Below are 26,759 nucleotides of genomic sequence, written 5' to 3' on the forward strand. Positions count from 1 at the left end.
CCGGCCGATATGGCGGCACGCAGCATCCTTGTCGTGTAAGTTCATCTTACTCTTTCATCACTATTAGGAGTATGTATAATCCAATTGTGTTCGGAGTAGGTAACATTTAGCGCTGAGTATGATCTGTTATTAGAAGTAGATGTGTTCGGAATCTGCTGCAGTAGTTCGGTCAATAAAGTTTCCACTGCGCCACGTGGTTGATTGTTTACTTGCCGGGTATAAATTTAGCACGTTGTTGCACTGGCGCGAGCCTCTAGCTGTATTTGCAGCACTTCCGCTGAAAATCCACGCCGATAACTCTGGCTACTTGTAAAAGTGCAGATATACTACGACCGTATGAATGAGAGTGGGAACGGAAATCAGGGCAATAAATCTGCGGTTAAAGTGTGACTGACAGAGAGAGGCCGGACGCTCCCCGATTCGATATGATAGAGTGTTCTCTGTACTCAATTGTGTGCACTTTAGCTTAATTGAATTTGCTTTTGATTTTTTAATTTCGCAATATCAGTACGAAAGAGGCGCTGATTTACTTAAGAGTTGTCTCAAGTACTGCGTTTATTCAATTTTACCAATACAATTTTATTCAATTGTTTAATTTCATTCGAGAGCTTTATCTTCCAGCTCAGTAATTCTATAAGCAAGCATAATATATTTCACGTTTACATTATTATCGTGTGGCAGTAAAAGGGGGGTGCAAGAGGAAATATACTTCCCCTTAGGGACTATAGCATTCATTTCCGGAAGCAGCACAAGTTGTAGAGTGGGCACTTCCTCTACACTCGCGGCTTTTGTTTGGCATGTTATCCTCGCGTCTATATCCATAAATGGTTTGTTTAAACAAATGTTACCGTTTTCGTTGTAAATGTCGGCGGGACATTCCGTCATGCGTAATAAAAAACGATTAAGAAATTCAATTCCACGATCACATCTTTTCTGACGTGAATAGCAGTTTTCATCGTGAAGTCCGTTGTCCAAGAATGAAACACTTTTCGCGTTTAAAAGTGTAATTGTTAAGCCGCGTATTAAATTGCGGCGAGGTGTGAATGGCTGAATTTGGGTTAAAGCAGGTCGGGTTGCCGTCAGCGGAATGTGACGGTGTTTACACGGTCGTTAGCGAAATGTGACAACTGACAACGTGTCCACGGGAGCGTGGCCTGTCCCTAACGGGCTGCGGCGCAGCCCTGCGTGCCCCGCGCCGCCTGCCGCGCTACGTTCTTTGAACCAAGTCCGGTCTACGGTCGTAGGCCGACCGTTATCGTCAAACCGTGCAATGTGCATCTAATCGCGGCGATTATTCTGTAATTTTATAACTTGTTATTAGCCTACTAAATGTAAGGCAAAGGTGTCTCTCGCTTTCTTTCATTTAACTCGTTTTGGACTAGGTATTTTCTCTTCAATCTTAAAAGCGCGTTTAGGTCTTTTGATTAATATCCTATCAACGACTATTTATTTTTATTTTTTTTATTATTACTATTGCGACAACAATATTGTTTATATATAAAACCACATCAGGTTTAAAATCTTATCCTTGCTTTCCTATATCATTATATAGATAGATGCCTATTATTCCTTAATTTTGCAATGATAGTCATAGGATAACTTGTAGTGTTTGCATTAGATTAGGAATAAGTACCCATATTCGTTCAGCAAATGAAAATAAGTGGACAATGTTATGTGCCTTCTTAATCTAGTTTAAAATGAAACTAGGAACACAGTTACATGTGTCATGCGAAATGGGATCCTTTTTGAATGCGCAAATGCTTAATTTAGACATTCTATCCCAAGTTAAACTTTATCTATGAAGAAATGCTCGTGGCGTTATGATGTAAAAAGTTATCCAATAAAAATATCAATCCATTTTTTGTAACATGTGACACTGATTACAAAACTGCCAATTATTTATTAGTATGCATTTTTAGCAGCCTGTCCCTCCCACAGGCTATACGAGTATCACGCGTGCGTCATACACATACCCTCTCGTATTGCGTTTTATAGTAGTTTTTTATATTTCTCGTTAGTAATCTAGGCTCAGGTGTTTATAGGGAAGAGTGTTTCTGAGAACTAATGAGAGTGAGTAGGTCGGGACACTTGGTTTCCGAGAATTATGCGTTACGTCATCTATTGTAACATAAGTAGGTGTGCACTGAAAGGCGAATAAACAGGCTAATTGCGCTTTTAGCACATTTTCTCTACCTTCGAATGACAGCTGCAGTATTATCGGGTTTTCAATATTTCTTACTAGTTAAAAATTACTATATTTATGTGTTGGATGACTGTGAAAACACAGTCATTCACATATTATGTACCTACTGGGAAATGAAGATTAAAATCGTTTATGGAATGTCGTGAATACGTTTTGTGGCATTGTCGTGTCATGATAAGATAGTATAAATAGTTATCTGTAAGAAAATGGTAATTTTCTAGTAGTCTAGTACCTATAAATTGTATTTTAAATAGTGGTAAGACTGACATCTCATCGGGTCATTCGCACTAATTGTAGAAAGTCTGTGCGTTTGTACCAAGGCAGTTTATTAGTGAGTGTTATGGCATAATGAGACAAGAGGCGCCTACGCAGTTCGCTCGCAATCTGCCCACGTGCGCCGGAGTTCGACGATCGTCTCCGGGGGCGTCGCCGGCCCATGGCGAAACACTCACGAATCTGGCTTCGATACTTAATTACTCATCGCTTGTCTTGCAAACCTCCTCGCCGTTGTTTGCTGCATGTGTCATCGTCCTTTTACGATTAGTCTTTTTTTTCTGTCAAGGAGTTTCGAGCAAACGTCCCTGTAACGGGCATAGCTTCCCCTTGTAACTTCACTGGAATTTGGTGCTTTGCCTCGATGGACTCGAGGCAGTAAAATTCGTTTTCAAAGGAGCAATACTAACAAGTCACTTTGTTGGGAGTCTCGTTCCTGCCAAAAATATCCAAGTAAAGGTTTAACATGTCTGTATATATTTAAATTGCTATAAACCTTTTCATGGTCCATAAGGTATGCCCCCTATTAGCTTTTAGAATGATTCAATTTATTTAATTATTTTTTGAACATTATAGAAGAAAACGGAATCACAATCATTAGAAAATAAACCTTCGATCCGTTGAACTTGTCGTTTGAACCTTTGTTATGATGCGGAAAAACAACAGCCATCTACAAACAATGGTCTTTGAATTTCACCACTACAAGAAGCATTCATTCATTTTCACTCTTCGCTCCAGTTTTTGTGAAGCATGCTCTTCCTGGTTTCGCTCTCAATATCATGTCGATGCTTAGCAAGGTACATGAACTTTTTGTATGATACATCACTTGGACACAAAGCAAATGTTCATGGGCTCACGTCCGTAATCGCTACTTATGTGGGTAGAATCATAAATAAGAAAATAATTTGTGACTTCTTCTGCAATTGTTTCAAAATCATTTAATGATTTGTCTGTGTGGTTGTGTTTGACGTCATTGGCTTGTTTGAAGCAGTCAGCCACTTCGATCCATTCATTACTCCCGTCTGTTTGTTTTATGCTTTCGTGGTCTTGACAGTTGCACTTCTGAGGCGCCTTCGCGCGATCGTGCGTGTGATCGTTTTGTTTAGGCGTACGTTTTTGCATTCGCGATAAAAGAATAGCGTCGTAATACAGCCTATTACAATGATTATAGATTTAAATACACACGTGATGTAATATTTTTGAACCTTTGTTGTGCGTTTGTTTACGTAATACAGTGACGTTTTGCATTTGTTTAGTTGTATTGAAATAATAATTAATAATATGGTAGTATTGTATTCGATAGATCCGAATTTGCACGTATCTTTATAAAAAACATCGCTTTTCGTTTCATCAGCTTTTGAGATCGGAGTATTGCAAGTATGTTTTTTATTTATGTAATGAGTTAATTGCGTTTGTGAAAGAGTTATTTTTACATCAACTCTTGCGACCATTAATTTGCGAGATGACAGGCATAAATCGTTGATCAATGTAAAAGTAGAGTCATCGCATTAACGCTAAAGCTCGTAATAATATTTACTTGCTATACAATTTGGTTAGACTATATACGTTTGTTTCGGTTTTATGAGCTAGCTTAAACATAAAAACTTTCTTATTATCATGGACATGTCGAAGAAACCCGACTAAAGAAAGTGTCACGTTATAGTCGAAACGCAAACCACCTATCACATTACAGAGTGCACATATATAATACACTAAAAGTGACCGCAAGAAGACTTCTGATGATTTTCGACTTGTCCTGCCGCGTTGGGGACTACGGGCTTGGCTTTACATGGTATATTTTCAAAATTATCAAGACATCATTTTCAACAATCAATATTGACGTCTCTCGTTATTACGCTTTATCAGGAAACGGTAAACCAACGCAAAATTAATGTTATGCTCTGGTAATTTAATACTAATTGAGTTATCGAGAAGTGGGCGCGGTTGAAGGTGAGGGTTGTGTTCGCAGAAACTGTCGCCACAAAAATCAAGGAAATTGTGTTCTCGGATTTCTTCCAATATTCCATATAAATAAGTACTTTATTACTATAACATTTTTTTTCTTAAATGAACATTACATAAACTTACGCGCTTAGGGTTGGCAGAGCAAAAACTAGCCATCATTATTATTATTAGCAATCATTATTTGTATTTTCTGTTCCGAGACTATAAACTTAGGTTAGGTACTTGTCGCCTGTGAAAAACGGTTTCGTTAGGCATGACAATACACGATTCATTCATTACTAAGTACTCTCCTTGGGGCGGGAACATAAGCAATCTGGAACATGTTTTGTTTAGGTATTTTTTATCTTAGACCTTACATTGAACATCTTTACTTTTGACCCCTATGTATGTAATATTGTGGAAATTGCGCAATATTTGTATACAGGGTGTTAGTGACATCGTAACTTAACTTTATACTCAGGGAGATGATTCAGACCATGATTCTGAGTTAATATCAAGTGGAATTTTCCGTCGCAAAATTCATGATTTTTTAGTTTTTTTTAATTATTTTCAATTCTATACTTTTGCGAGGAAAAATTACACTTGATATTAATTCAGAATAATCAGTTGAATCATTCCCCTCTGTATTCGTTACGATGTCACATACGCTCCTTTCAAAGTATATAAGGTAGCCATACTAGTAGGTATGGGTGTTAGTGACACCGTAACGAATACTGAGGGGGATTATTAAGACCATGATTCGGAGTAGATATAGTGGAATTTCCTGTCGGAAAATTCATGATAATTTTAATGTGTTTTTAAATTATTTTCCGTTCCATACTTTTGCGACGAAAAATTCCACTTGATATCAACTCCACCCTTAAAGTTTTCGTTACGATGTCACTAACATCCTGTATATTAGTCTATAGTACGTGGGGTTCTAAACACGTGTGCGTTTCACAGGTATATTTATGTATGTCCACGCATTTCTCAGAAACTGCAAATTGTATTGAAATTATTATTTTATTGGATTAAACGTCATTCAACCTAGGTAAAGGTGCAAGTTTCATAAAGTCGGTTTAGTAGTTTGCTTGTGGTCAAAAACCTTAAAATATATTCTTGCATTTCGTTTCGACTATATTATAGAGTTATTTTAATAGTTTATAAATATCATTAGTAATGGTTTGAGCATAAGTAAATAAATATTGGAAAAGAGATTTAAATTTTTAGAAGTCGATTTATTTTTTTATTTGTACTGTACATATTTCATCACTAATTTAAGAATCACGCTCTTGTCGGTGTAGCATTCTCCATGCTACTTTATAGGGAAAAATAGAGCAGTGGTTTCCCTCTTGCCCCACAGTACTCTGTACATATTTATCGTACAATAAATCTGTGAAGTTTCATAGGTAGTAAACGTAGCCTTTAGAGATACGCAAAGGATTTTATTACTTCTACTTATTACGTATCTAGTAACTACCGGTGTATTTCGAGTATTGCGCTCTACTTAGTGGTACAGCCTACTTTTTATCGACTAACTTGCTGGTTATTGGTTAACCGAGCACGTTAGTCATTAATGTAATTATAATACATATTTACACGCCTATCGAAGGACCTTCCTTATACCTAACGTAATATTTCATTGTGTGGGAGGCACTGGATTGGTATTCTCGTTACCACTCATGTCATGACGTAACCTTACAGTCTGTGGAGTTCAATCACAGGGAGCATTCATTTTTTGTCAACACCATTTAAACGTGAGAAGACACTTCCAATGGACTCCATTTATGTACAAGTGTAAAACACGCTATAACGAATCAAGAAAACAGACTGCCTAGTTAAGTGGATAAACTCTGTAATGAGACGAAAAAAGTGAAGAAGACGTTCTGGTAATAGAAAGGTGTTTGTTGAGTCATCTCATTGGTTAAGGAGGTAATAAAAAAAAAAAAAAAAAAAATAATAATAATAAATATCTGAAATAAATATTTCATTCATTCATTCATTCAATAAAATTGACGGACGGTGTTGTGTGGCGGATCGATTTGATGAAAATGAACCTGCTTTGGGGCCCGAGCCCGTAACAGTGCGTGCCCGCTCATACTAATGTGCGGGCGCAGGAAACACATCCCGGAAGAATTAGCCCACCGCGCGTCTCCCGCCGTATATTTGCATCGGCGACGTATGCAGGCAGCCAGCTCCGCCCCACGCACTCGACTCACATTACCAAGTGTTATTTTTCCTCAGACAACCGCCTAGTAAAGGTCATTATTATAATTTACAGTGAAAAGCGGTACGGGTCACGGTGTGAATACGCGTTAAGTCGTCGAAATCGTTCGTTAGGATTCATCGCGACTCCTACGCCTCCGGTTGATTGGCTCGATGAAAGTGTGACGAAATGGTGAAATCAGGTGTTTAGTAATAAAATAAACCGTGCGTAATAACTAAGTGACCCACGATGGAGATGGATCCAGAGCTCTTGTTGAAGATGGAAATCGCCTTCTTTCGGAATCTACTCAAGTTACTACGGGTACTTATACATTAAAGTTTATTTGACATAAAAATATTTTCACATTGTTGTACTTCTCCTTTTTCTGTTCTCGTATGGGTTGTGAGATAAATCACCCACCTTATCAACCCTGGTTGTACATTCGTGTCTTCATGAAAGCTTATAAAAATATAATACTTACGTCGATATTAGTCCACAAAAAAAGATTTTTTATAAAAAAAAAGTTATGTAAGGTTCAATTGTGAAATTAAATGTTGTGAGGTAAACCATGTGGCAGTACTTTATTAAATAAATTAATGAATTACCATAATATTATACCCATCCACCTGTGTGACCGGCTTATTTTGGGTAACTAATGAGTTAATTACAGTAGATGGATGGGATTCAGGTAGATAAACATTTCCTCTACTGTATTTTTTTAAATTAATAGCCACATAATTGAGCATTTTTTTTGGTTTAAATTACTTACGGGTTGTTTACTAGCAGAATTGCGGAAAATTTGATGCTTCCTAATTGATGGAATGATAAATATTTTATAGCCAAGAGTGCAAGTTGCATTGCGCTGCGTTTAATTGTCCAAGTGTGACCATGTAGCTGGCACTATAGTGCCTGTTTTTAGAATTTGAACTAACCTTGAAGTTTTCGATTTCTATGAAAAGCTATTATTTTTGTACACTGTTCTAGCCGTATATTCTATTCTCTTGTTTTCTTTTCTGTTCAGCAATAGCATCGTGTCATGTTGTATCTAAGTTCATTTAATGTATAATTAATCTGTAAGTTCTAGAAATAAAATAAATAAGTAATCTTGATCTAGGTATATTTCGAACTAAATTTGACTGATTATTAGGCGTTTGAAATTCTTTACCTAATGATCGTGTTAACTGGATCGTATTCCAGAGATTCTATATTTTTTCCTTATTCATTCCACAAACGTTTGTTTTCTTTGATATACTTAGTCATCGTCATTATATACTAGTGACGTATTCAATATGCTTATAAATTTTGATTTATTCATCGCTTATAAGTTGGGAGTGAATGCCCCAGTATTTTATACGGAGAGGCTCAGAAACCTACGACTCTTTAGTAACATTGCCTAGCAACGCGAAATACATTATTTATATATTCATATGTATATAATGTATCTATTTGTCCGGCTATGAACTAGGAAACTACTGCGGTTTTCCCTTTTACTTGATGAAGGGTTTTATGTTTTAGTCGAAGTTATTAAGTAAATTAAATAAGTCAAATGTACTATAAGAGCATAATTTTGACACTTTTTAGAATCGATCTGTCAGGAATACATTGACATAACATTATGCTCAGTTGATTCCACTTCCTGTGCCTAGCTGTGGGGACACCAGGCTTGATGAGGTCGGTCAATAACTTCATTACCCACACGAAGAAATGAAGGAGGTGTAGCGGGATGTATAGCCGGTTTATGTACTATGCTCTAACGATACCACCACCTATCACGTTGGGTCTAACAGAAAGCTCAGTGATGTGTGTGTACTTAGATCATCTTGCGCTGGATGTACCTCTGACTACCCAATTGGGTTACAGTCGTGAGCTTATGTTAATATTGTTTTGCTATTAAGATTTGTAGAGAGAGACATGTGGAATCGACTTAGGGTCTGCTTAACAAAAGGGTCAGGTTAATACATTCCAAAACATGCGGCCGAAACCTTTATACAAAAGCTTTTAAAACGAGTGGAACAATAAAAAGTACGTTCTAAGTACAGTATAATCTTACTTGCAGGCAACAAAGGCGTTTCTGGACGCACTGAGCGAGGCGGGCGCGACATGCGTGTCGCGCGCGACGGCGATCAAGTTTCTGCTCGCGCGCAAGTTCGACGTGGCCCGTGCGCATGCGCTCTGGCGGCAGCATGAAGCCACGCGCCGGAGAGAAGGACTCAACAAGTTCGAGCCCTTCGAAGAGCCCCTGAAGTCTGAGCTTGAGACTGGGAAGTTCACTATATTGGTAAGTTAATCCACAAATTTCTAGGCTTTTAGATAAAATTCATGTTCCTATGGAACAAAAAATGAAAAAAAAAAAGCAATTGAATGTTATGATGTGGCCAGGTTGATAAGCAGCAATGTATGTCCCGTAAAGAAATGATTCGCAAATTACAAAAAAAATAATTATAATGTTGGTATTTTTTCCAGATTTCACCCTTTATAAATGTTAAGCTTAAAAGTTTTTTTTTGTGAATGTTACATTTTTGTAAATATTGCGGTTTTATTTCAACTTGCAGCCAAGTCGAGACGCGACGGGTGCCGCGATCGCAGTCTTCACAGCCAACAAGCATTTTCCTTCCCTGACTACACATCAAACCACGCTACAGGTAATTACAGGTTGACACAAATATTTAAACACCCGTAGCCGTAACATAATCACCCGTACACCGCGTGCAACGCGATAAAAGAGCCAATGGAATTGTAGGTATTTATATGCGATATGCAGCCAGCATGCTACAGGGGCTTACCCTTATTACTTCTGTGTCTGTGTATGTTACAAGTTAACACGTTGCCAGTCCAGTGCCCCCAACGTGGGGGCACCACAAAATATGATGGCAAGTCCGTGCCCCCACGTGTGGGTCACGGGGTTCATATAACTTCGAACTACGTTTTCGGGCTTGGACTTAGGAGTACGTTTATGTAATTTACTGGACTTATCAGCAAAGGATGAAGTCATAGGATGAAAAAAAAAACAATCCACATTTTGTTTTTCGTGCGGGAAATATGAATTATTTTCTACAGAGTAAAATAAAAACGTTATTTTATTAAAAAAAAATATTTATTTATATCAAAATTCCGCGAGTTTATAATTTGTCTTCAATATCTTCATTTTCATACAACAGTTTCAATATCTGATATGATGCTTTCAGCGTCACTATCTTCCAGAATCCTCTGGATATCCCTATCCGGTAAAATAGACATTTTATGCGCAAAAGTGAACGTACTATATCGGAATCAAAACAACAACTGTTTCGAGTCTCAGATAAGTGTGGGAATTATAATAATTGTTGAACTACTCGCAAAGTAAAATAAAAAATTTACTCCCAAGTCCGTGGGGTCACATTATTTCCTCCTCATAAGTCCGTGCCCCCACATGTGGGTCACGGGAAAAACTGCTGAAAACTGAAAGGAAAAATGATTTATCGGAAATGAAACTTCTTATACGTTGTAGTTACATATAATAACATACGAATTCGACATTATCTAAGTTGGACTTACCGGGTCGAAAAAAAACTTTGTATGGGGACTGTGAACGTGTTAACACATGTTAAAATCTCTTTATGACACGAACAACTAAAACCCGATTACGGAAAAATGACGCTCTAAAAGGTATACAATAAGAAAATAAGTATATTTCTCTGAAATTTTTCCGAATAGTGTAGTTTACAAGATAGCCGTGGATGTATGCAATTTGTCCTAACATGTGACATCGTAAAGAAAATTTTGTGGGATATTTCAGACCATGATTTCGAGTTGATATCAAGTGGTATTTTCCGTCTCAAAAGTATGGAACTGAAAATAATTAAAAAAAAAATATTTAATGAATTTTCCTAGAGGAAATCCCATTTGATATCAACTCAGAATCTTGGTCTGAATCATCGCCTTCAGTATTCGTGACGAATTCACTAACCCTGTATACCTATTTTCTTGTTTCATACCTTTTAAGCGTAATTTTTCCGTAGTCGGGTTTTAGTTTGTCTTATTTATTAATATAACATGCTTCCGATACGTATTTTATTATTTATTTATTTGTACACAATAAAATATACACAAGGAAGATACAAAGAAAACAAAATCTAAATTGACCGGCTCTGGGTGTTTCTCCACCTTCGTACGCGAAGCGCAGTGGAGTAGGCACCTTACTCACTGATACACGAGGGAAACTACTTGAATCTTTGTAATGTATATGGGCGGTATAAGTCTAAAAATCCACGCCCCATGTTTGCACCTAAAGTCGTATAAACAAAACATTGCGCACAAATCTATTCAAAAATAGAAAATGAGATCCGCCTATTGTAATAGCCCATACAAATGTAAGGTTATGGTGTACATAATGATAATATCGACACAACCAATGGGCATCCGAAGGCCATATCATTGGCGGTCCATATTGCACGCGATTTTATCTGTTTCCATACAACACTGACAATGCAACGTTATTGCACAATGTACAAATATGTGTTGTGAAGGATATCTCCAGCTGACGCATCGTATTTAAGTATTATTTATTAAAAAAAACTAACGTCTCTCTGCTTATCGTTAAGACCTATAGAATGTTCGGGTCTTTTGCATGAAAATGTCTGGTTTGTTAATAATATCTTTTACGGATTTGAATTAAGTAAGTAACAGTTAGACACTCACGAAATGAATAGGAAATGCGAAATGTATTTTTAATTAGGTGTCATGTATTTAGGAGTCCCAGTACGGCTTTGAAATATACTATGGGCGCTATCCCACTCGCGTCAGACAGAATACTGCGGGGCGGAAGGCAAGAGGGAAACCACTGCTCTATTTTTCCCTTAAAACTAGCATGAAGAATGCTACACCGACAAGAGCGAGACTCGTAAATTAGTGATGATGATGTATTTAGGCGATTTAACCTATTAATATGCAGATCATCAGAGTATCTTTGGATATCGATGCCAAAGCGGCTTTTGAAGTTCAATGTCATTATTCCATGTAGTTAGGTCTTTTAGTTCATTCTGTCTTTTGTTTGTTTTTATCTCACAATGTTGGCAGTGCTTAAGATGCTATTTTATTAATTTCCGCGACAGTGCGGTTGAGGAAACCAGTTCGGAGATTAGATTATTGGAACGGAATTACTTTCTGCGTTACAGAAAATCGAATGGTTCAGTTTATCAAATTGGTGGAAGTTTTTTTTTATGGAAATGAGTCTTTAACAACTTTCTTTAGCAGTTCTTAACTAAATCAAGCTCATGCCCTTGAACCTTAGAATATTTTACGTATTTGTGTCAGACGTTCACTTTTTCAATACCCTTGGTAGTAAACAATTTTTCGCAAAATAATTTTCATCGGCGACGAATGGTTAGCCATTTTAACATGTCCTGTAGACGTACGGCACCCACTTATCGCGACGCAATAAATGAGCCAATAGAAATGGTTTCCTATCGCGTAGCGAGTTACTCCATTTATCGTATTGTGTGGGCATAGAATAAGGAATAATACTATGTATAGAACGGCCACTCTCCGCTCTCCACCAGCGGCTGAGCTAGTAAACACCTTACCCTCCATTCTTACTTAAGTCTTTAATCGTATGGCGTCAGACGTCACACATAGATGCGCGTGTACGATGACGTCAATGTGTAGTGTCTGTGTAGAACGTATGAAGTGTCTAGGGTGTGGTGCGGGTATTCAGAAATATATTAAATATTTTGTTCGCACAGGGAGTGGTGTACCAATTGGACGTGGCTCTGCAGTCGGTGGAGACTCAGCGCGCCGGGCTGGTCTTCATATACGACATGACTGATTCCAAGTACACCAACTTCGACTACGAGCTCTCGCAGAAGATACTCACCATGCTCAAGGTACGTACTTTTTCTGATTTTTCTGATTTCACTGACTGTGGATTCATCATCATCAGCCGTACGACGCCCACTGCTGGGCATAGGCCTCCTCCAAAGATCTCCACGACGATCGGTCCTGCGCTGCCCGCATCCAGTTGCTTCCCGCGACCTTCACCAGATCGTCGGTCCACCTTGTAGCGGGCCTACACACTGAGCGTCGTCCAACACGTGGTCGCCATTCTAGAACCTTTCCGCCCCATCGGCCATCGGTTCTCCTCGCTATGTGTCCTGCCCACTGCCACTTCAGCTTTGACTGTGGATTATTGTTATGCAATTACGTTTGACATTATGTATAGAAAATAAACGAGTTTGGATTTTTCTTGTAGCCTTGGCTCGCATTGGTGCGGGGTGGAGGTGTCTCCTCTATAGATACGTAGTATTATTCTTTATCCTATGATTCAGGTAAAAAGGAACTGATTAATGATGGTTGAAAGCTTGATAGTTTTGAAAACAGCGGATTCGAGGTATACGATGTAGAGAAAGGAATATGATGATGCTGAGTACAACATCGACTGAGACGAAAAAAAGTACCCAGAAATACATTCCAAAATAACGGAGAGTGAAAATTTCAAGCTCGGTTGATTGAAGTGAGTATTTTTTTGAATTAGTTCGTCTGTTGAAGTTATCGGGTCGGCTGGGAATTAAAAGTCTAGTTTATTGTGAGGTACGTGTGTGTTAAGGTGCGTCAAGTTATCTCGAGTCATCCATCGTGATCTCATTTTAGCATTTGTGGTTGTTATCAAGGAAAGGCGATTGCGGGGTTCGGATTAAATAAAATCCTACTACTGTACTTTCTACCACTACTTGTGGACGAATAATCATCGACTGGTCGTCGTTGATTATCAACAGCAGTCTGAGCCCTTTAAGCGGTTATTACATTCCCCTGTCTACCATGCTAGATGCGTCAAGGACGGGTTTGCCGATCAGATCGTGTAGTCTATTAGCAAATCGGCGGGGCGTAACTATGGTAACCACGATCTCGAGCGAGTTGGTGGGGAGTAACCATGGTAACCACCCTGACCTTGTCGCCCGATGGACAGGGTAATATAATAATCGCGTTTGGCTGATCGCACTTTGTATGCATTTTCGTTCAAATTCGAATCGTGCTTGTTTGTACACGTGCCGGTGTGCGCACTCCCATAGTACATAGAAGGTTGGGAGTGTCCCGGCGTGTTCGTATGCACGAATCGATTTCATACGAAAGCGTCCAAAGTACCCTAGTACAACCGGCCTTAGATTGTCAAAATCGCCTGCAAGTTTTCACGAAGCTAAATCTGACTACGTAACGAATGTTTGCCTCGGGTGTAGGTTTACTCGCGTTATCCAAGTAAAGCCGTTATCTAAAGGGGCCGCAAACCGCACAAGGTTAAATTTTGGAAAACTTGACTTAACTTTATTAGAGAAATCCTAGGAACTGGGGGTGTTTAATTTATAAATTAAGTAATCCGCTGAAGCCGGAATATGTGTATGTGTAGTAGTTAAGATGAATATTCTGTTCCTTATGTCTTATTGCTCAGACAATTTAGTATGCTTCATATCTCCCTTCGGTGAATTGAGGAGAGACCTGTGCCCAGCAGTGGGACGTATAAGGCTGATTATGTTTTGTTATGTAACAGCTTCAGTTTCCAGCAAGCACGGTATTTTCACTTAACTTTACGCTATTATACTTCTTAAGTTCACAGCAGGACTTAAAGACGGTAAAGCTATAAAATCTTATAGCTTTACCGTTTTTAAGTCCTGCTGTAATCACGCTTCTGTTAATAAAATTACGGTACGGATTTGATTTAAAGGTAGAGCCATAACGGTTGAGAATTGCGGTTATCGTACCGGTATAAAAAAACTACCATTCATTAATGGTAATGGTACCGGTACATTTATTTACCTTTATTTTTCTGTCCCGGAAAATAGCAGTATCATGTTAAGATATCGCAATTTGAAGGTATGAAGTCATACTGCTAGCCCTTGTAAGCGATATATTTTCGTTTATTCAAGCCTTGGTTCACACAGATAATACCGTACGAACACATTCTCGAACTTGAGTAGGTACCATTTTTCTAGAGGTGTACGGAAAAGTGTAAGTTCCGCACGTTAGTTTGGCCATATGAGTTGGTCTGAGGAGTTTCTTATTAGCTGACTTGCAGATAGGGGAACCAGAGGTTTCCGTGTCACCCTTTGTGATTGTATAGTATATTTTATGTAATTTCCTGTATTGGAATTACATATATGTAATTTTAATCAATGAAATGTATATAGGTATCTGTGTGTGGGATCGTGTCATGTTTGGAGTTTTATGTAAGGTAAACCAAGATGGTGTTTTATGTGTGTCTTGTAGCCATAATAATTAATTCATAATAATAATTGATAATCATTTATTCACAATAAAGATGGTATCACAGTTTCCTATACTCATGAATATTTGAACAGTGTGGTCTTAAACTAGTTTATATTTAGAACACACCTAGTATAAGCCTAAATCGCTGTGTTTTCATATAGGTAGGGATAACAAATGCCTAAAGTGTAGCCTAAACTAGAAGCTTTGTAATAGTTTAAAACCTGGCAACCCTACTAGTGCTCGCCAACCGCCAACTTCACCGACGTTCACCAACTCGGAACTCTCGACAACTAACACGGCTCTTTATTAATTTTGACATGAGATACCGCGCCGCACGAATCCGCCTTTACGGACAACAGTTAGGTTTAATATTTCGTACTATATTTTATTTTACTTACCTATATATGGGTGTGTATGAAACGATTGATGAATGTGGAGGAAGCAAGTAAAGTGTGTCAGGATCGAAGCAAATGAAGATATATGTATATATGTAATTATGTATAATCTTCTCTTCTTCTTCTTTGCGAGTCGATGGCGATCGAAGCTAAATTTTTGCTGACCAATAATTGGCCACGCTTACGGCATTGTCAGTGGCTTCGTACAGGTCTTCAATAGTGCAGGTGTTAGGGCATGTATAATTATATCATAGGAAATACGCGTGAATTTATGTATGTGTATGGGCGAAGGGCCAATCACTCGTCACCATACGGTTCACCATTACCTCTCGTCCTCCTATCTTAGATTAAAACATGAGATTAAGTATGTATATTATTTTAATATTCTATAATTTGTCTTTATTTTAATTTATAGATAGAATTTCAGTATTTTATATTACAGCATCAATCGCATAATGCATAATGAGCCATCCATGTATCTAAATGCGGAAAATAGAGCCCACTACCACTAGCACCAAATCGCCTGAATATTACACTTCCAAGAGTTAACTTATTCTTATTGCCCGTGGCTTCGCTCGCGTTAAATTCGGGTAACATGACGCCCCTTTCCCTGAAAACTGCCAAAAGTCCCATATAAAATTGCACTCCCTCTTTAAAGGGGTTGCGGGCTGATTTCCAAAAAATGATGCACGATTATTGTGTTAGTCACAAATAGTCAGCAATTTTTAGCTTTCTACCTTGAATATTGCGTAATGCTCCATACAAACTTACAGCCCCCATTTTAGGAAGTGGGGGGTTAGAAAGAGATAAAAATAGCCTGCGTCACTTTCCATCATTTCAACTATCTCTACTTAAAAAAATCACGTCAATTCGTCGCTCCATTTTTTTGTAGTGAAAGGCTGACAACATACAGACACACACACATGCACTTGATAATTTATAATATTAGCATATAATAATGATATTAGTATGGATGCAGTTCATTTCACGATGAAAACTGACTTATTCAACTTATAATAAGATTGCAACAAAGTTGAAGTATACAACTCAAATTAAGGTCCATATTATAATTACCTAATTGTTTTATTCTGAGCCCCAGGCTTCGATTGATCCTTGAGGCGTTAAGTGTGCGATGACCGGAAGAATTACATTACGTCTAACCTAACGTGACGTAATCCAGGCGATGAACCTTCATAATTACATAAGGATACAATTTAGACAACAGTATCAAAATTGGTCATAATGTATTTTCAGATAACTCGTTGCTCAACCTGATCGTCGTACTGCTGGGTTCAAGCCTTTTTAATTTTGCACCATTTTTGTTGGTACTTTCCCGTAGTTGTAACGATATCATATGCCTCTTTTCATACTTTAAACGAATCAAATGGAGACAATCAAATCACTTGTAGTGATTCAATTCATTAATTTCGTAAACAATCATGCCTAAATTTGTATGTCAATGTTACTAAAAGCCATAATGGAATTCATTAATGTTAATAAACTTTCCCCACACATTAATAGAAGTAGGTCTAGGCCGGTCGTTATGTGACATCATCTAGATTTATCTCGTGCCAGTCCAACATTACAATGCAGTAATAAACAATAGCTATGTATATCGATAGTTTAAAAAGAATATCCATTGTTGAGTGACGTAGATCTATAAAGGCTAGGCTATACGTTTGGGTTAGCAACGTCTTATTTCAGTCATAAACAAAGTGATGGCTGTTGGCTTGGTAACCAACCAACCTTTCAATATACAGTAACAATAGTTTACTTGAACTGTAGTCTATATGTACTTAGTTTAAAATCTGCGTATCGTTCTAATTTTAAATAAACAAATCCTTTCCGAAAACGACGTAGGAGTTGCGCATAAGAATTTGATTATAAAGCAGTTAGTGTCTAGGTGAGCGAGAGCAGTGGAACATTCAACCACTTAGCACTTTGAAACTCTTCATGGCAGAGCTCCTCGCTACTCATTAATTTTGATGAGAGCCCAACAACACAATGCAAAATGCCCATCTAAACTTCATGATAATCAAACAGCGTTAGTTGGGTCGAAACGGATTTTGGCTACAATTAATCACCATTAAATGTAGATCCACGATGAGACATTTTCGGATCATGTTTTTGTTGTTCAATTCAAAGTTTCGATAACAAGCCTATCGAATGAAAATTGGGACAGCATTATGTAATTTCCACTTTTCGTTCAATTAGAATTCAGGAACTGTTGGAAAACTGTATGGCAGATGTCTTTTCGAAATATCCAAACAACCGAAGTCAGACCTTTTCATATTTAGGATATAACTGTTATTAGTAAGTACTCAGTCGGTATTACAGAATTGAAATGCTCGGCGCATACATCGTAACTTTTCTTGCTCTACCATCCGGCCATTTGCCCATTTAGCGCTACGAGCTCGTCGCGGTAAATGAAAAAAGTAAAATAAATACGCAAGTATTGTGAGTGTGAGTCTCATATTAGTCACACAGTATTTTCACGCAAAATAGGCGCTAAATGTCGAGAACCTGGCCCGTGTATACAAATAGAGCGCTAATTTATGAGACATAATAGTCGTGATTGGCGCAGAACGGGTTAATAAACATCAGAATAGTTCCATTCACAAACACGGAACCATCAAAGTACACTAAGTATCCTCGTAAACTTGTATCAAAGAATATGTAAGCTTTGAACCCACATTTGCCTTTACTTGTACGAGTACGAAGACTTGTGTTTCAGCGGACAAAACCCTTTATCCTTTCACAGGTGTCGTGTGTAATTTTGAAAGCCATCCCATTTTTAAGTGACAAACGATTCGCAGTCAGTTCTCCGCAAAGTTGAGTCAGAAAATCCGCCTTATAAGCCAACACTATAAATGAAAGTCAACACTTTTAGTTAATATTTCCGCACTTAAATAATGATTCCGTTAATTCGATTTAATTAGTGCTGTTAGAATTTGAAAGTTAATTTCGAAAGACAGGTAATTAATTAGTTAATGTGTCATCGAAAAAACTTATAAGAAATAATTTATTTACAAGAAATATAGTTGGAAATAAAACGAACACTGTTACGTTTACCTTTCTTAAATATACCATGAATTTTAAACCAATACTGCGAATTCGTTAGTATTCCATTCCGCACCATTCCATTCTGAAACAGTTCGGAAAACTGGGAGTGCATTTAATTTTCCACACATCAACGCTTTTATTTTTACGTCGAAGAGTTATTCAGAACGCGAAATTCAATGTAAAAGTAAAATTGTTCTGTCTTTTCAGTTATAATTGCTAGACTATTTCAGTCTTCTATTACTAAAGGGAAAACATCGTGAGGAAACCCACATTCCCGCGAAATGCATTTTCGGAGGTATGTGACCTGACCTGTATTGGGCTGGTTATGCCTTCGCGGGTTGGGAGGTCAGACAGGCAATCGCTTCTGTAAAAAACCGGACCTGTCAAATCTTCAGGTTAGGTAAGCGGTCCCTGTGAAAAACGGGATAATTCTAGGGAGATGATGACTACTAAAGGTAAAAAAGGATCAAGAGCTTTTCCGCCTCGGTCTGTCTTTATTTAGTCGCCGTTATCACTTGACGAGTCGAGAATGGAAAATAACCTCAACTCATAAAACGCTTAATTAGGTATTCTATAAGAACGAAATTCTTCTAACATTTTCCGAATGGTCCTTTATTTCTGTAATTGCTTTGAAACAATGACCCGTGGGACAGAAAAAGATATAGGTTATTAAATGATAAAGATATTACGACATTTTAATGTTATTGCGTAATCAAACATTCATATTAAACCCGAGTCATAATAAATTTGAAACAGCGAAATGCGGGCATTTGAATTAGAGCGACGTTTTGAGCGATAGCTTTTCCTTTCAGCTACACAGGGTGTGAAAACTCGTAGCTTCGTTTTACCGTAGCGCAGTGGGCGGCTGCGGGTCGTAGCGGGCCGTAGCCGGGGCCGCCCGCCCGACCGCTCTCCCTTCTACCTCGCACCTACGTCAGTCAGTCGAGATCGTGCCCGCTACCGCACCGCACGTCTGTGTCGTTCGGGCGTCACTGTGCGCACAATTTACGCCGATAGCGAATTCTCGAGTGCATTACAAATAATACGCGTATCTTATCGACAAACATTGTTCTTGCATCACATTGATCCCGTTACCTCAGCTTCGCCTCCGCCGGCCGGACCCGCAAACAGGTGGCATATCAGTGCTATTATTGGGTGTTGATGTCGCTGAGTGTTGCAGTGCCCGGTGCCTAGTGTTAGTTTATTAGGAGAGTGCTAGAAGTGCAGTGGATCGTAAGAGCCACTGGCTCGGTTGTAACTGCTTTGTTTGTGGAGCAACATCGGATCGATATCAGCTGAGCCGATTGCAGGATTGTCATTGCTTATCGCAGGTAAAGTGTTATAACACTGCCCATTGACCTATTTCTTAACTAACTCTCCCCCAATTAGATAACATAATGTTTTTTTATGATTGTTTTTAGACAAAAACATACAAATCTCTGTGATGTTTATTGTTTCAAAACGAACGTTGCATTTAAACAGAAATAGAGTTCTACAAAATGTTCTGTAAATGTAGGTCAGCTAAGAAAGTTACTCAAATAAACGTAGCCGTGCTGAAGATATATTTTTTAAATAGTTTGGAGCGACTTTTGTTGTTGTTCGTTTATAGTATCAATTTCCTGGTGATCTTGATGCAACCTCTAGCTTGCCGTAAAGCTTAAAATTTGAATTGTAACCAACTTGTCGTAAACGTCTTCGAGTAAATGGTTATCCTACATTTGCGTTAATGGCCGAACTTAATGAGTACGTGGTATTAACTCAGCTATTGCATGTAATTTTAGTAGTTCTCAACGTTTTTTTATGGCAGTAGAGTTAATGTAGCGTAGATTCCCACATATATGTCATTTACAGTAGGTGAAAAACGAAATACAAAACTAAAAAGAACTCACGATTGTAAATAAACACCGGTCGGATGCTTTTGGGTGTACTAAATTAAATGGTATCGTGGTGTTTATGTAAAACAGGATGTAGGAGGAAGCGGTAGGAAACACGTTGTAAACTGCGGCCCTGAACATCGACACGACTCCATTGTGCCTTGTGGGAAACGTCTCCGGATACCTGACATAATGCCGTGTAATAAGTTTCATTACGTGACAACAATAGCTTATTCAATCCATGGGCAATTTGCGAAGTTAACCAAATGGAAGATAAAAGATTTAAACAAACCCCGGAGGCAGTGCCCGCGGTAGACTATTCAAGCTTTCTGAATATTTTACTCGATATTTAAAAATGTTTTTAGATAGTCTTAAAAATATACTCCCCGAAATTATCTAATCATAAATGGCATAAAAGTTTTATTTTTGTTTGTGGATGGCTTTTTATTTTAGATAATATATCACCAGAAAATGTTTTGTTTGGTTCAAATTAATATACCTACTCGCAAAATAATTGATTGGGGCTTAGTCACGCTAAAAATATCAGAGTGTGCGGTCGTTTAAATGGATATCGTTGTTCGGGATTTGTGGGCGAAATGAAAGCTGTATAGAGGGCTGAGGGATATTGTTGGGTGTAATAATATTGCGTCTTGTTATCAGAGCCATCAATCGATGGTTGATAGCTGGTGTCAGCGCCGCCGGGGCGGAAACTCTACGTCATCACTTGGTCGGGTACATCGCTAATTGGATAACACCGCGCATTTGGCAATCCTTCGCTCAAGCAATAAAAGCTACACTTTAATAGACCATTATTGGGTAACTACTTGATTTTGTTTCAAGGCAACGGAAAGTTTAAGCCATAAACATTGACACAGAATTTTCCACGTCTAATTGGAAATTAAATGAAAATAAAAATGTGTTTATTATCAGTAATAATACACCTAAACATTTATTTGCAAAGAAAAAAATGTACTTATTTTTTCTACGTAGCGTTTCTAAATATCTTTGTATAAATAACTAGTTTCTAAATACCTATTAAGGGTTCTAGAATCTTTTCACGAATACTCCGCGTAGGATTGACACGTGCAGACAAGATATTTATACCGCAATGAAATGTAATGTTACTTTTGTTTGTAACTTAAACCTACGATAGCGTTGCAACTCTTATTTCATTAAGCATGAAAAGTGCTTTACATAAATAACTTCTGTTGAATATACTTAATTACAGCATGCGGCTAATATAATCAAGCCTTGAAATCACACAGCCATATTCGGCGAATAAGCTTCTTGGAAATTTTCTACCGATTTTTCATAAGCCTCGAAGTTTTATGGCTAGCTACTAAAATGATATCATCGTATTTATTATAACTAAACGTTTTTTAACTTTGGAGTGCGGATAAAAACTTAAGGTTTCAGTAGGCGCGTGTAACAGGTCCCCAACAAATAATTCATAATTTTCTTTACCATTGAGTATTTCCGCGTCCGAAATCCTATGATTCAATGTTCCCCTCTTCTGGTCCCGAGGCCGGGTAATTAATGATCGCACAGATAAACATCTTTCGAAGGAAAAAGATAATTTGTATTTCCCCAACCTCAACAAAAGTCGGTAGAGAGGTGCAACATTGTGCAATCGATACGATACAAAGACATGACTACTTGCTAGGTAGGTATAATGCAGTGCATTGTCGGAGCAGCCTTTTGCCCTTGGCCTTAGATCGCTCGAAGTCGAGGCCACGTGCCGCGTCAACTACTCCACAAAAGCAAGAACGCTTCTTGTTTCTTCGAAAAGAATGTTTCTTAGCTGTGAACTACAATTTCTTTTATGAAACAAATCGGTTCAATAAAATACGAACACAAAAGGAAGACTTGAAACCACACTAGGTCAATGTTTAGGGTTATATAAGAACCTCGCGCTTCCGTCCGGCATGCAAACCGTGGTTCCGTTTCACAGTACTCATATTCATATATGTATATTACTGCTACTATATATATTTCCATGTTTATCTACGTGTTTTTAAAACCTTCCGTGTGGTTGAAACGTAATTGATAATGTTTCTTCCGTGTCAGAATGATTTAATCGCGCTAACCGGTGTAATGACGAATCGAGAACGATATGAACTTGTTGACCACTAGTAACGCTTATATACAAGTTATATTCTAAAAGAGATATTATAATGCTCGATGTTTTCATTGAATATATTATATCTCGCATAATATACCACTTAAGACCCTTGTTCATATAAATGTCCCCCCTCGGGTGTGATGATTGTCGGCTTGTGTTCTGTTATCGGAGGCAATGTGGGCGCGACCAGTCTCGGAGATCAAGGTCACGGTACCTCAGAGGTCGCGTGCGCGCCTCCGAATTGTTTATTACCCATTATAATTGCCCATTCTAGTTAAACGTCCCGTCAAACTAGTTCCATTGCTACTTTTATCTTGACTGTCGTTTGATAGCTCTTACGATTTTATTTACATCTATTTGCAAGTGAGTGGGCAGCCGGATTGGCACATCGCGTGTTTTATTTGCAGACAATAAAATATCACAAATGCCAAGTGTAGTCAAAGTCAAATGTCAAGAGTTAAATGGCTCTTAAATCATAGTCAGACTTCAAGTTATCTACTTGAAACAAACAAAACACTGAAGACGAAGTATGATATCACGTCTTTTATCAAAATGCGAAAATATTATTTTAAGCGAACCACGACGCAATATAACGACTGCTACGGAGATACTAATGTTTGCAAGTTAGTTTTTTGTAAGCCATCATATAAATAGCAATTATTAAAATAAACAATAACGTACTTGGAATTGCTCCGCGAATCCTTTACTTTTGGTTACTCTTATGTATGACGGTAGCCGTTTTTACCACGGTTTTATTATTTACTCTAAATAGTCTGAATATTAGTTACTGTTTGTATGAGTCCAATATTTATATTGATTTCTATTTCCACTGAAACGAATCTGTTCATGCTTGTGGAGGCAATATTGACATTACAATATTTTTGAAGCCTGTTCTGTCATGGGAATGTAGTTAACCCGGGCATTCTTCTACATTGTAGCACTTGATAAATGTAAATAATTTACTACTAACTACTAATTTTACTGTTTTCGAGGTATGTATAATAAGTAAACATAGATTAGAAATCACTGTTATCACAGATATAGCTAATATGCGTGATACTGTTAATACGTATCACTATAGGTAGATATTATAATATCTATATTTATATCAAATATATAATATATTTGTATAACGTACGTTTTGTAAATGCGTCATCTCCTCGCTATTTACTTGAATGAACTCAAGTTACGTTGTAATAAAAACAAGTCTTTTCAATGTAAATATTCTAATTATGTTTAATTTGCAACAGTCCGTGGTATCTTCCATTTAACCATTAGAAATGTATTTAATTCATTGTTATTATTTATTTTCTTAGACAATAAGTTCTTAACAGAAAAGTTGCGCATCATTGGCAGCGATATAAATATAAACATTATGCTTATTTTACAATATTGGCAAGATCCACTCATAAACTAGTATGTAGACCTCTTTATATTTATATGTAATACAAGGTTCTGATTTTTGGGTTTACTTCAAAGGCATACCACTTGGTTGGAGCGCTAGAGGCTTTCTTTTGGTCCGGTGTACAGCTGCTTCTGTGCAGAAACCAGCTTTTCGAATCGTTATCGCACACACAGAACAAACAAGTTGGACTTCGTCTCTTACAGGATATCTTATATGCCAACATAGCTGTTACACGCGCGGGACTACATTGTAGAATATATACGGCTATACACATATTTGATATGGTAACTTATTGACAAACAGCCCGACCAGAATCACAACAAATTCGACAAATCCATTATTTACCATTACATCAGTTTAATGTTATCGTGTCTGACCACTTATAAGCCATTATTTCAACATTGTGTGTTCATTGATGTAGTGATGATTGATGTATCGGTTGTTCCACGTTATCCTTTGGTGATGTTTATGGACACTTGCTTCTTTTTATTGTATATTGGAGCTATAGTTTACTCTACGTTATTGGTGAAAGTATATTCTTATTTGTTTCTATCGACTTTGGATCAACGATATCGTCGTTTGATCTCAATATCACGTGATGGAAAGTGTCGTAGCTGTAACACGCTTACCTAGTAAAATGCTTTAATTACTCTGCATTTTAAAGTGAAAAGCCAGAGAGAAGACAGTATGTCGAGGTAAGTTATTATACAGTTATTGGCATATACAGGATATTTGTTATTCCCTCCCTCTTGAAACTTTTAAGGATAAAAATACCAATGATTCCGAACTAAATAAGCTTTATAAATAGAACAACTCCCCAGATCCTTTTCTTAGGAAGGCTTCTATCTTCGTTCAGCGGAATGGCCTGGAGGCACGGCCAAAGCTACCCCGGAATGTGCCTCGTTTAGCGCCACTCAGGAAACACGTGTAGGGTCTCAAGGGTAAACCTACGGAAGCGTGCTTCTTAATATCGCACGTTCCTTCGAGATTTTTTAGACATTTATAGGTTTTACACCGGACAAGTATTGGAACACTCCATCATGCCGCCGGTACGGGTTGGTAGTAGGTTTATATTATCGAGTAAACAGCACATGTTTGTCGCTTACAAAACTTTACCCAGTAATGTAATACACTGGACTAATACCCAAGCATCAACTCATAAATGTAATCATACGAGTACCTACCTATAATTTAAATATCATGTGTTCATTGATGGGTGTTCGTTGTCTCGTTCTCGAGATGTTTTTACACCCGCGATGTTGACGCTCACCTTGAAACGTGATCACGTGTCTGTGAGTCACGGACCGCGGCAATGCGCAGTAATCTCAGTCATAGTAAACAACATCCGTACACAATTACAGGTAGGTGTTCAGTGTCCGGCTTTGAAAAAAAGCTCTTAACAAAAAAAAAGAAATAGGTATGTGACAGCACGCAAAACAACCCACACTGACAGGTAACATATATCCGTTCAAAGACACTCGTAAGTAGGATACAATGAACAAATACCTTATTTTTAAATAAATGTTTTCCAAGCTTAAGAATCGAACCTGAACCTGTTGCACAACAGGCAAGCCCTCTACCGACAGATGTCCGTCGTCAAAATTTTTACAAGTCATGCTGTTCTTGTAGACAATAAAGCGCCTCTTTCAGCACGCTATACATTCCATGACGTAATGGACGCGTGGGCCCAACTTAATAACCGTTTTTGTCACCTGCTATAATAATTATAATATAATCCTGAGATCCTTCCTCAGAAAGAAGTATTCGTTCAACCTTGTGCAGAAGCAAAACGTAGCGTGCAAAATAAATACATATTAGTGTAAAATACGAATAGTGAGCAACGCTCTATTTACCCTTTTATTTAACAGCAAGACTTCGTTTCGATACTTTATTGTTTCCATGGCACAGTCAATTTGGAACGTAGCTTCAGATTGCACATATATCAAAACAAACACTTTTATTGCGCACAAACAAAAAAAAATACGTCGTTATTCCGCATTTTACTGTTGCAATTTATTTCCATTCTGTCATTAAAACGTTTTTCGTCGCAATCACTTGATGGTCTCTGCGATTATTATATTTGACAAAAAAATTCAGAAGTTATTCAAAGTAATTTTGTTGGAGAGTTCTTTGGGGGTAATTACTTAATTACTCATGAAACGTATTTTCCCACTCGACCTGTTTGTCTTCTTTATTTATTTGTTTATTATGAATTGTAAGGTTACATTTATAGGTTGGTTTACATTTACAATGATATAAGTGGGACGCAGTATTATTTATTAGTGACTTAAAACATTTTTGCGTATGTGTACTTGTTTAAAAAAATATTTATATAGGAGTAATGAAACGGCCTGAAATAATTTACCATCAAGACTGCACCTCCTGACACTTTGCTTGGAGTACTTTAGAGTGACTTCGTTCTTGGAGAGGTTTTCTTTTCTGTTAGGACGATCGTCAGGTTGTCGTCTCGTCGCGGGCGCAGCCCGCGACGGGGGGACACCTTCGGGGCATTGCCCCCCTGGTGAAGCGGCTCTCGCCGCCCGCAAATACGGGCGGGGCACGGGGGCGGGCTACGGCGGGCGAGATTCGCCCCTCCGTAAGCCCTGTCGATTCCGGTGGTGCCGCCGGCGAGTCAGCCCACTGGGTGAGACCCTGTTGAGGGAGGCCCGGTGAGCGACTTCCAGCCAGGCGGCACATTTCTTCTCTAGTCCGAGGTGTGAGCCGGCGAGCTCGGGTCCGAGTGTTCGGACCGGCTCAAGCCGGCGGGTGTTCTATTTGAGACTTTGTTGTTTTTATGGGGAGAAAAAGACATATAGATATAAGTAGATAAAGTTAATATAAATACACATACATAAACTATAATACAAGTTAAGAAAAAGAAAGACGAAGAAAGAGGGGATAGAACCCATAAAAACAACAGAAGAGGTCAATCCGGTGAGTCAATCCGGTGGGCCGCCGGCGAGGTCGAAGCCATCAGACAGTGATGGCTGTCCTCGAGCCGGCGGTCTTGGTCAGTCCAGTGTTGGGGCCGCATCCTCGTCG

General features: G+C 38.2%; 1 protein-coding gene across 2 annotated transcripts in view; it reads left to right on the top strand.

Moving 5' to 3' along the window:
- LOC126371033 (tyrosine-protein phosphatase non-receptor type 9) overlaps positions 1 to 26,759 on the top strand; it is a 61,182-nt gene that overhangs the window by 1,341 nt on the left and 33,082 nt on the right. Inside the window, exons 1-5 of one of the 2 annotated variants that reach the window (XM_050016229.1) lie at positions 6,207 to 6,352; positions 6,702 to 6,947; positions 8,683 to 8,904; positions 9,179 to 9,268; positions 12,347 to 12,487. In XM_050016229.1, the coding sequence (XP_049872186.1) occupies positions 6,876 to 6,947; positions 8,683 to 8,904; positions 9,179 to 9,268; positions 12,347 to 12,487 (525 nt within the window). In that variant the 5' untranslated portion in view covers positions 6,207 to 6,352; positions 6,702 to 6,875. Of the gene's footprint in view, positions 1 to 6,206; positions 6,353 to 6,701; positions 6,948 to 8,682; positions 8,905 to 9,178; positions 9,269 to 12,346; positions 12,488 to 26,759 lie in introns of those variants that run through there. The other variant, XM_050016230.1, reaches the window with a different exon arrangement.

The sequence above is a fragment of the Pectinophora gossypiella genome, chromosome 11 (assembly GCF_024362695.1).
Source record: "Pectinophora gossypiella chromosome 11, ilPecGoss1.1, whole genome shotgun sequence".
Classification (NCBI taxonomy): Eukaryota; Metazoa; Arthropoda; class Insecta; order Lepidoptera; family Gelechiidae; genus Pectinophora; species Pectinophora gossypiella.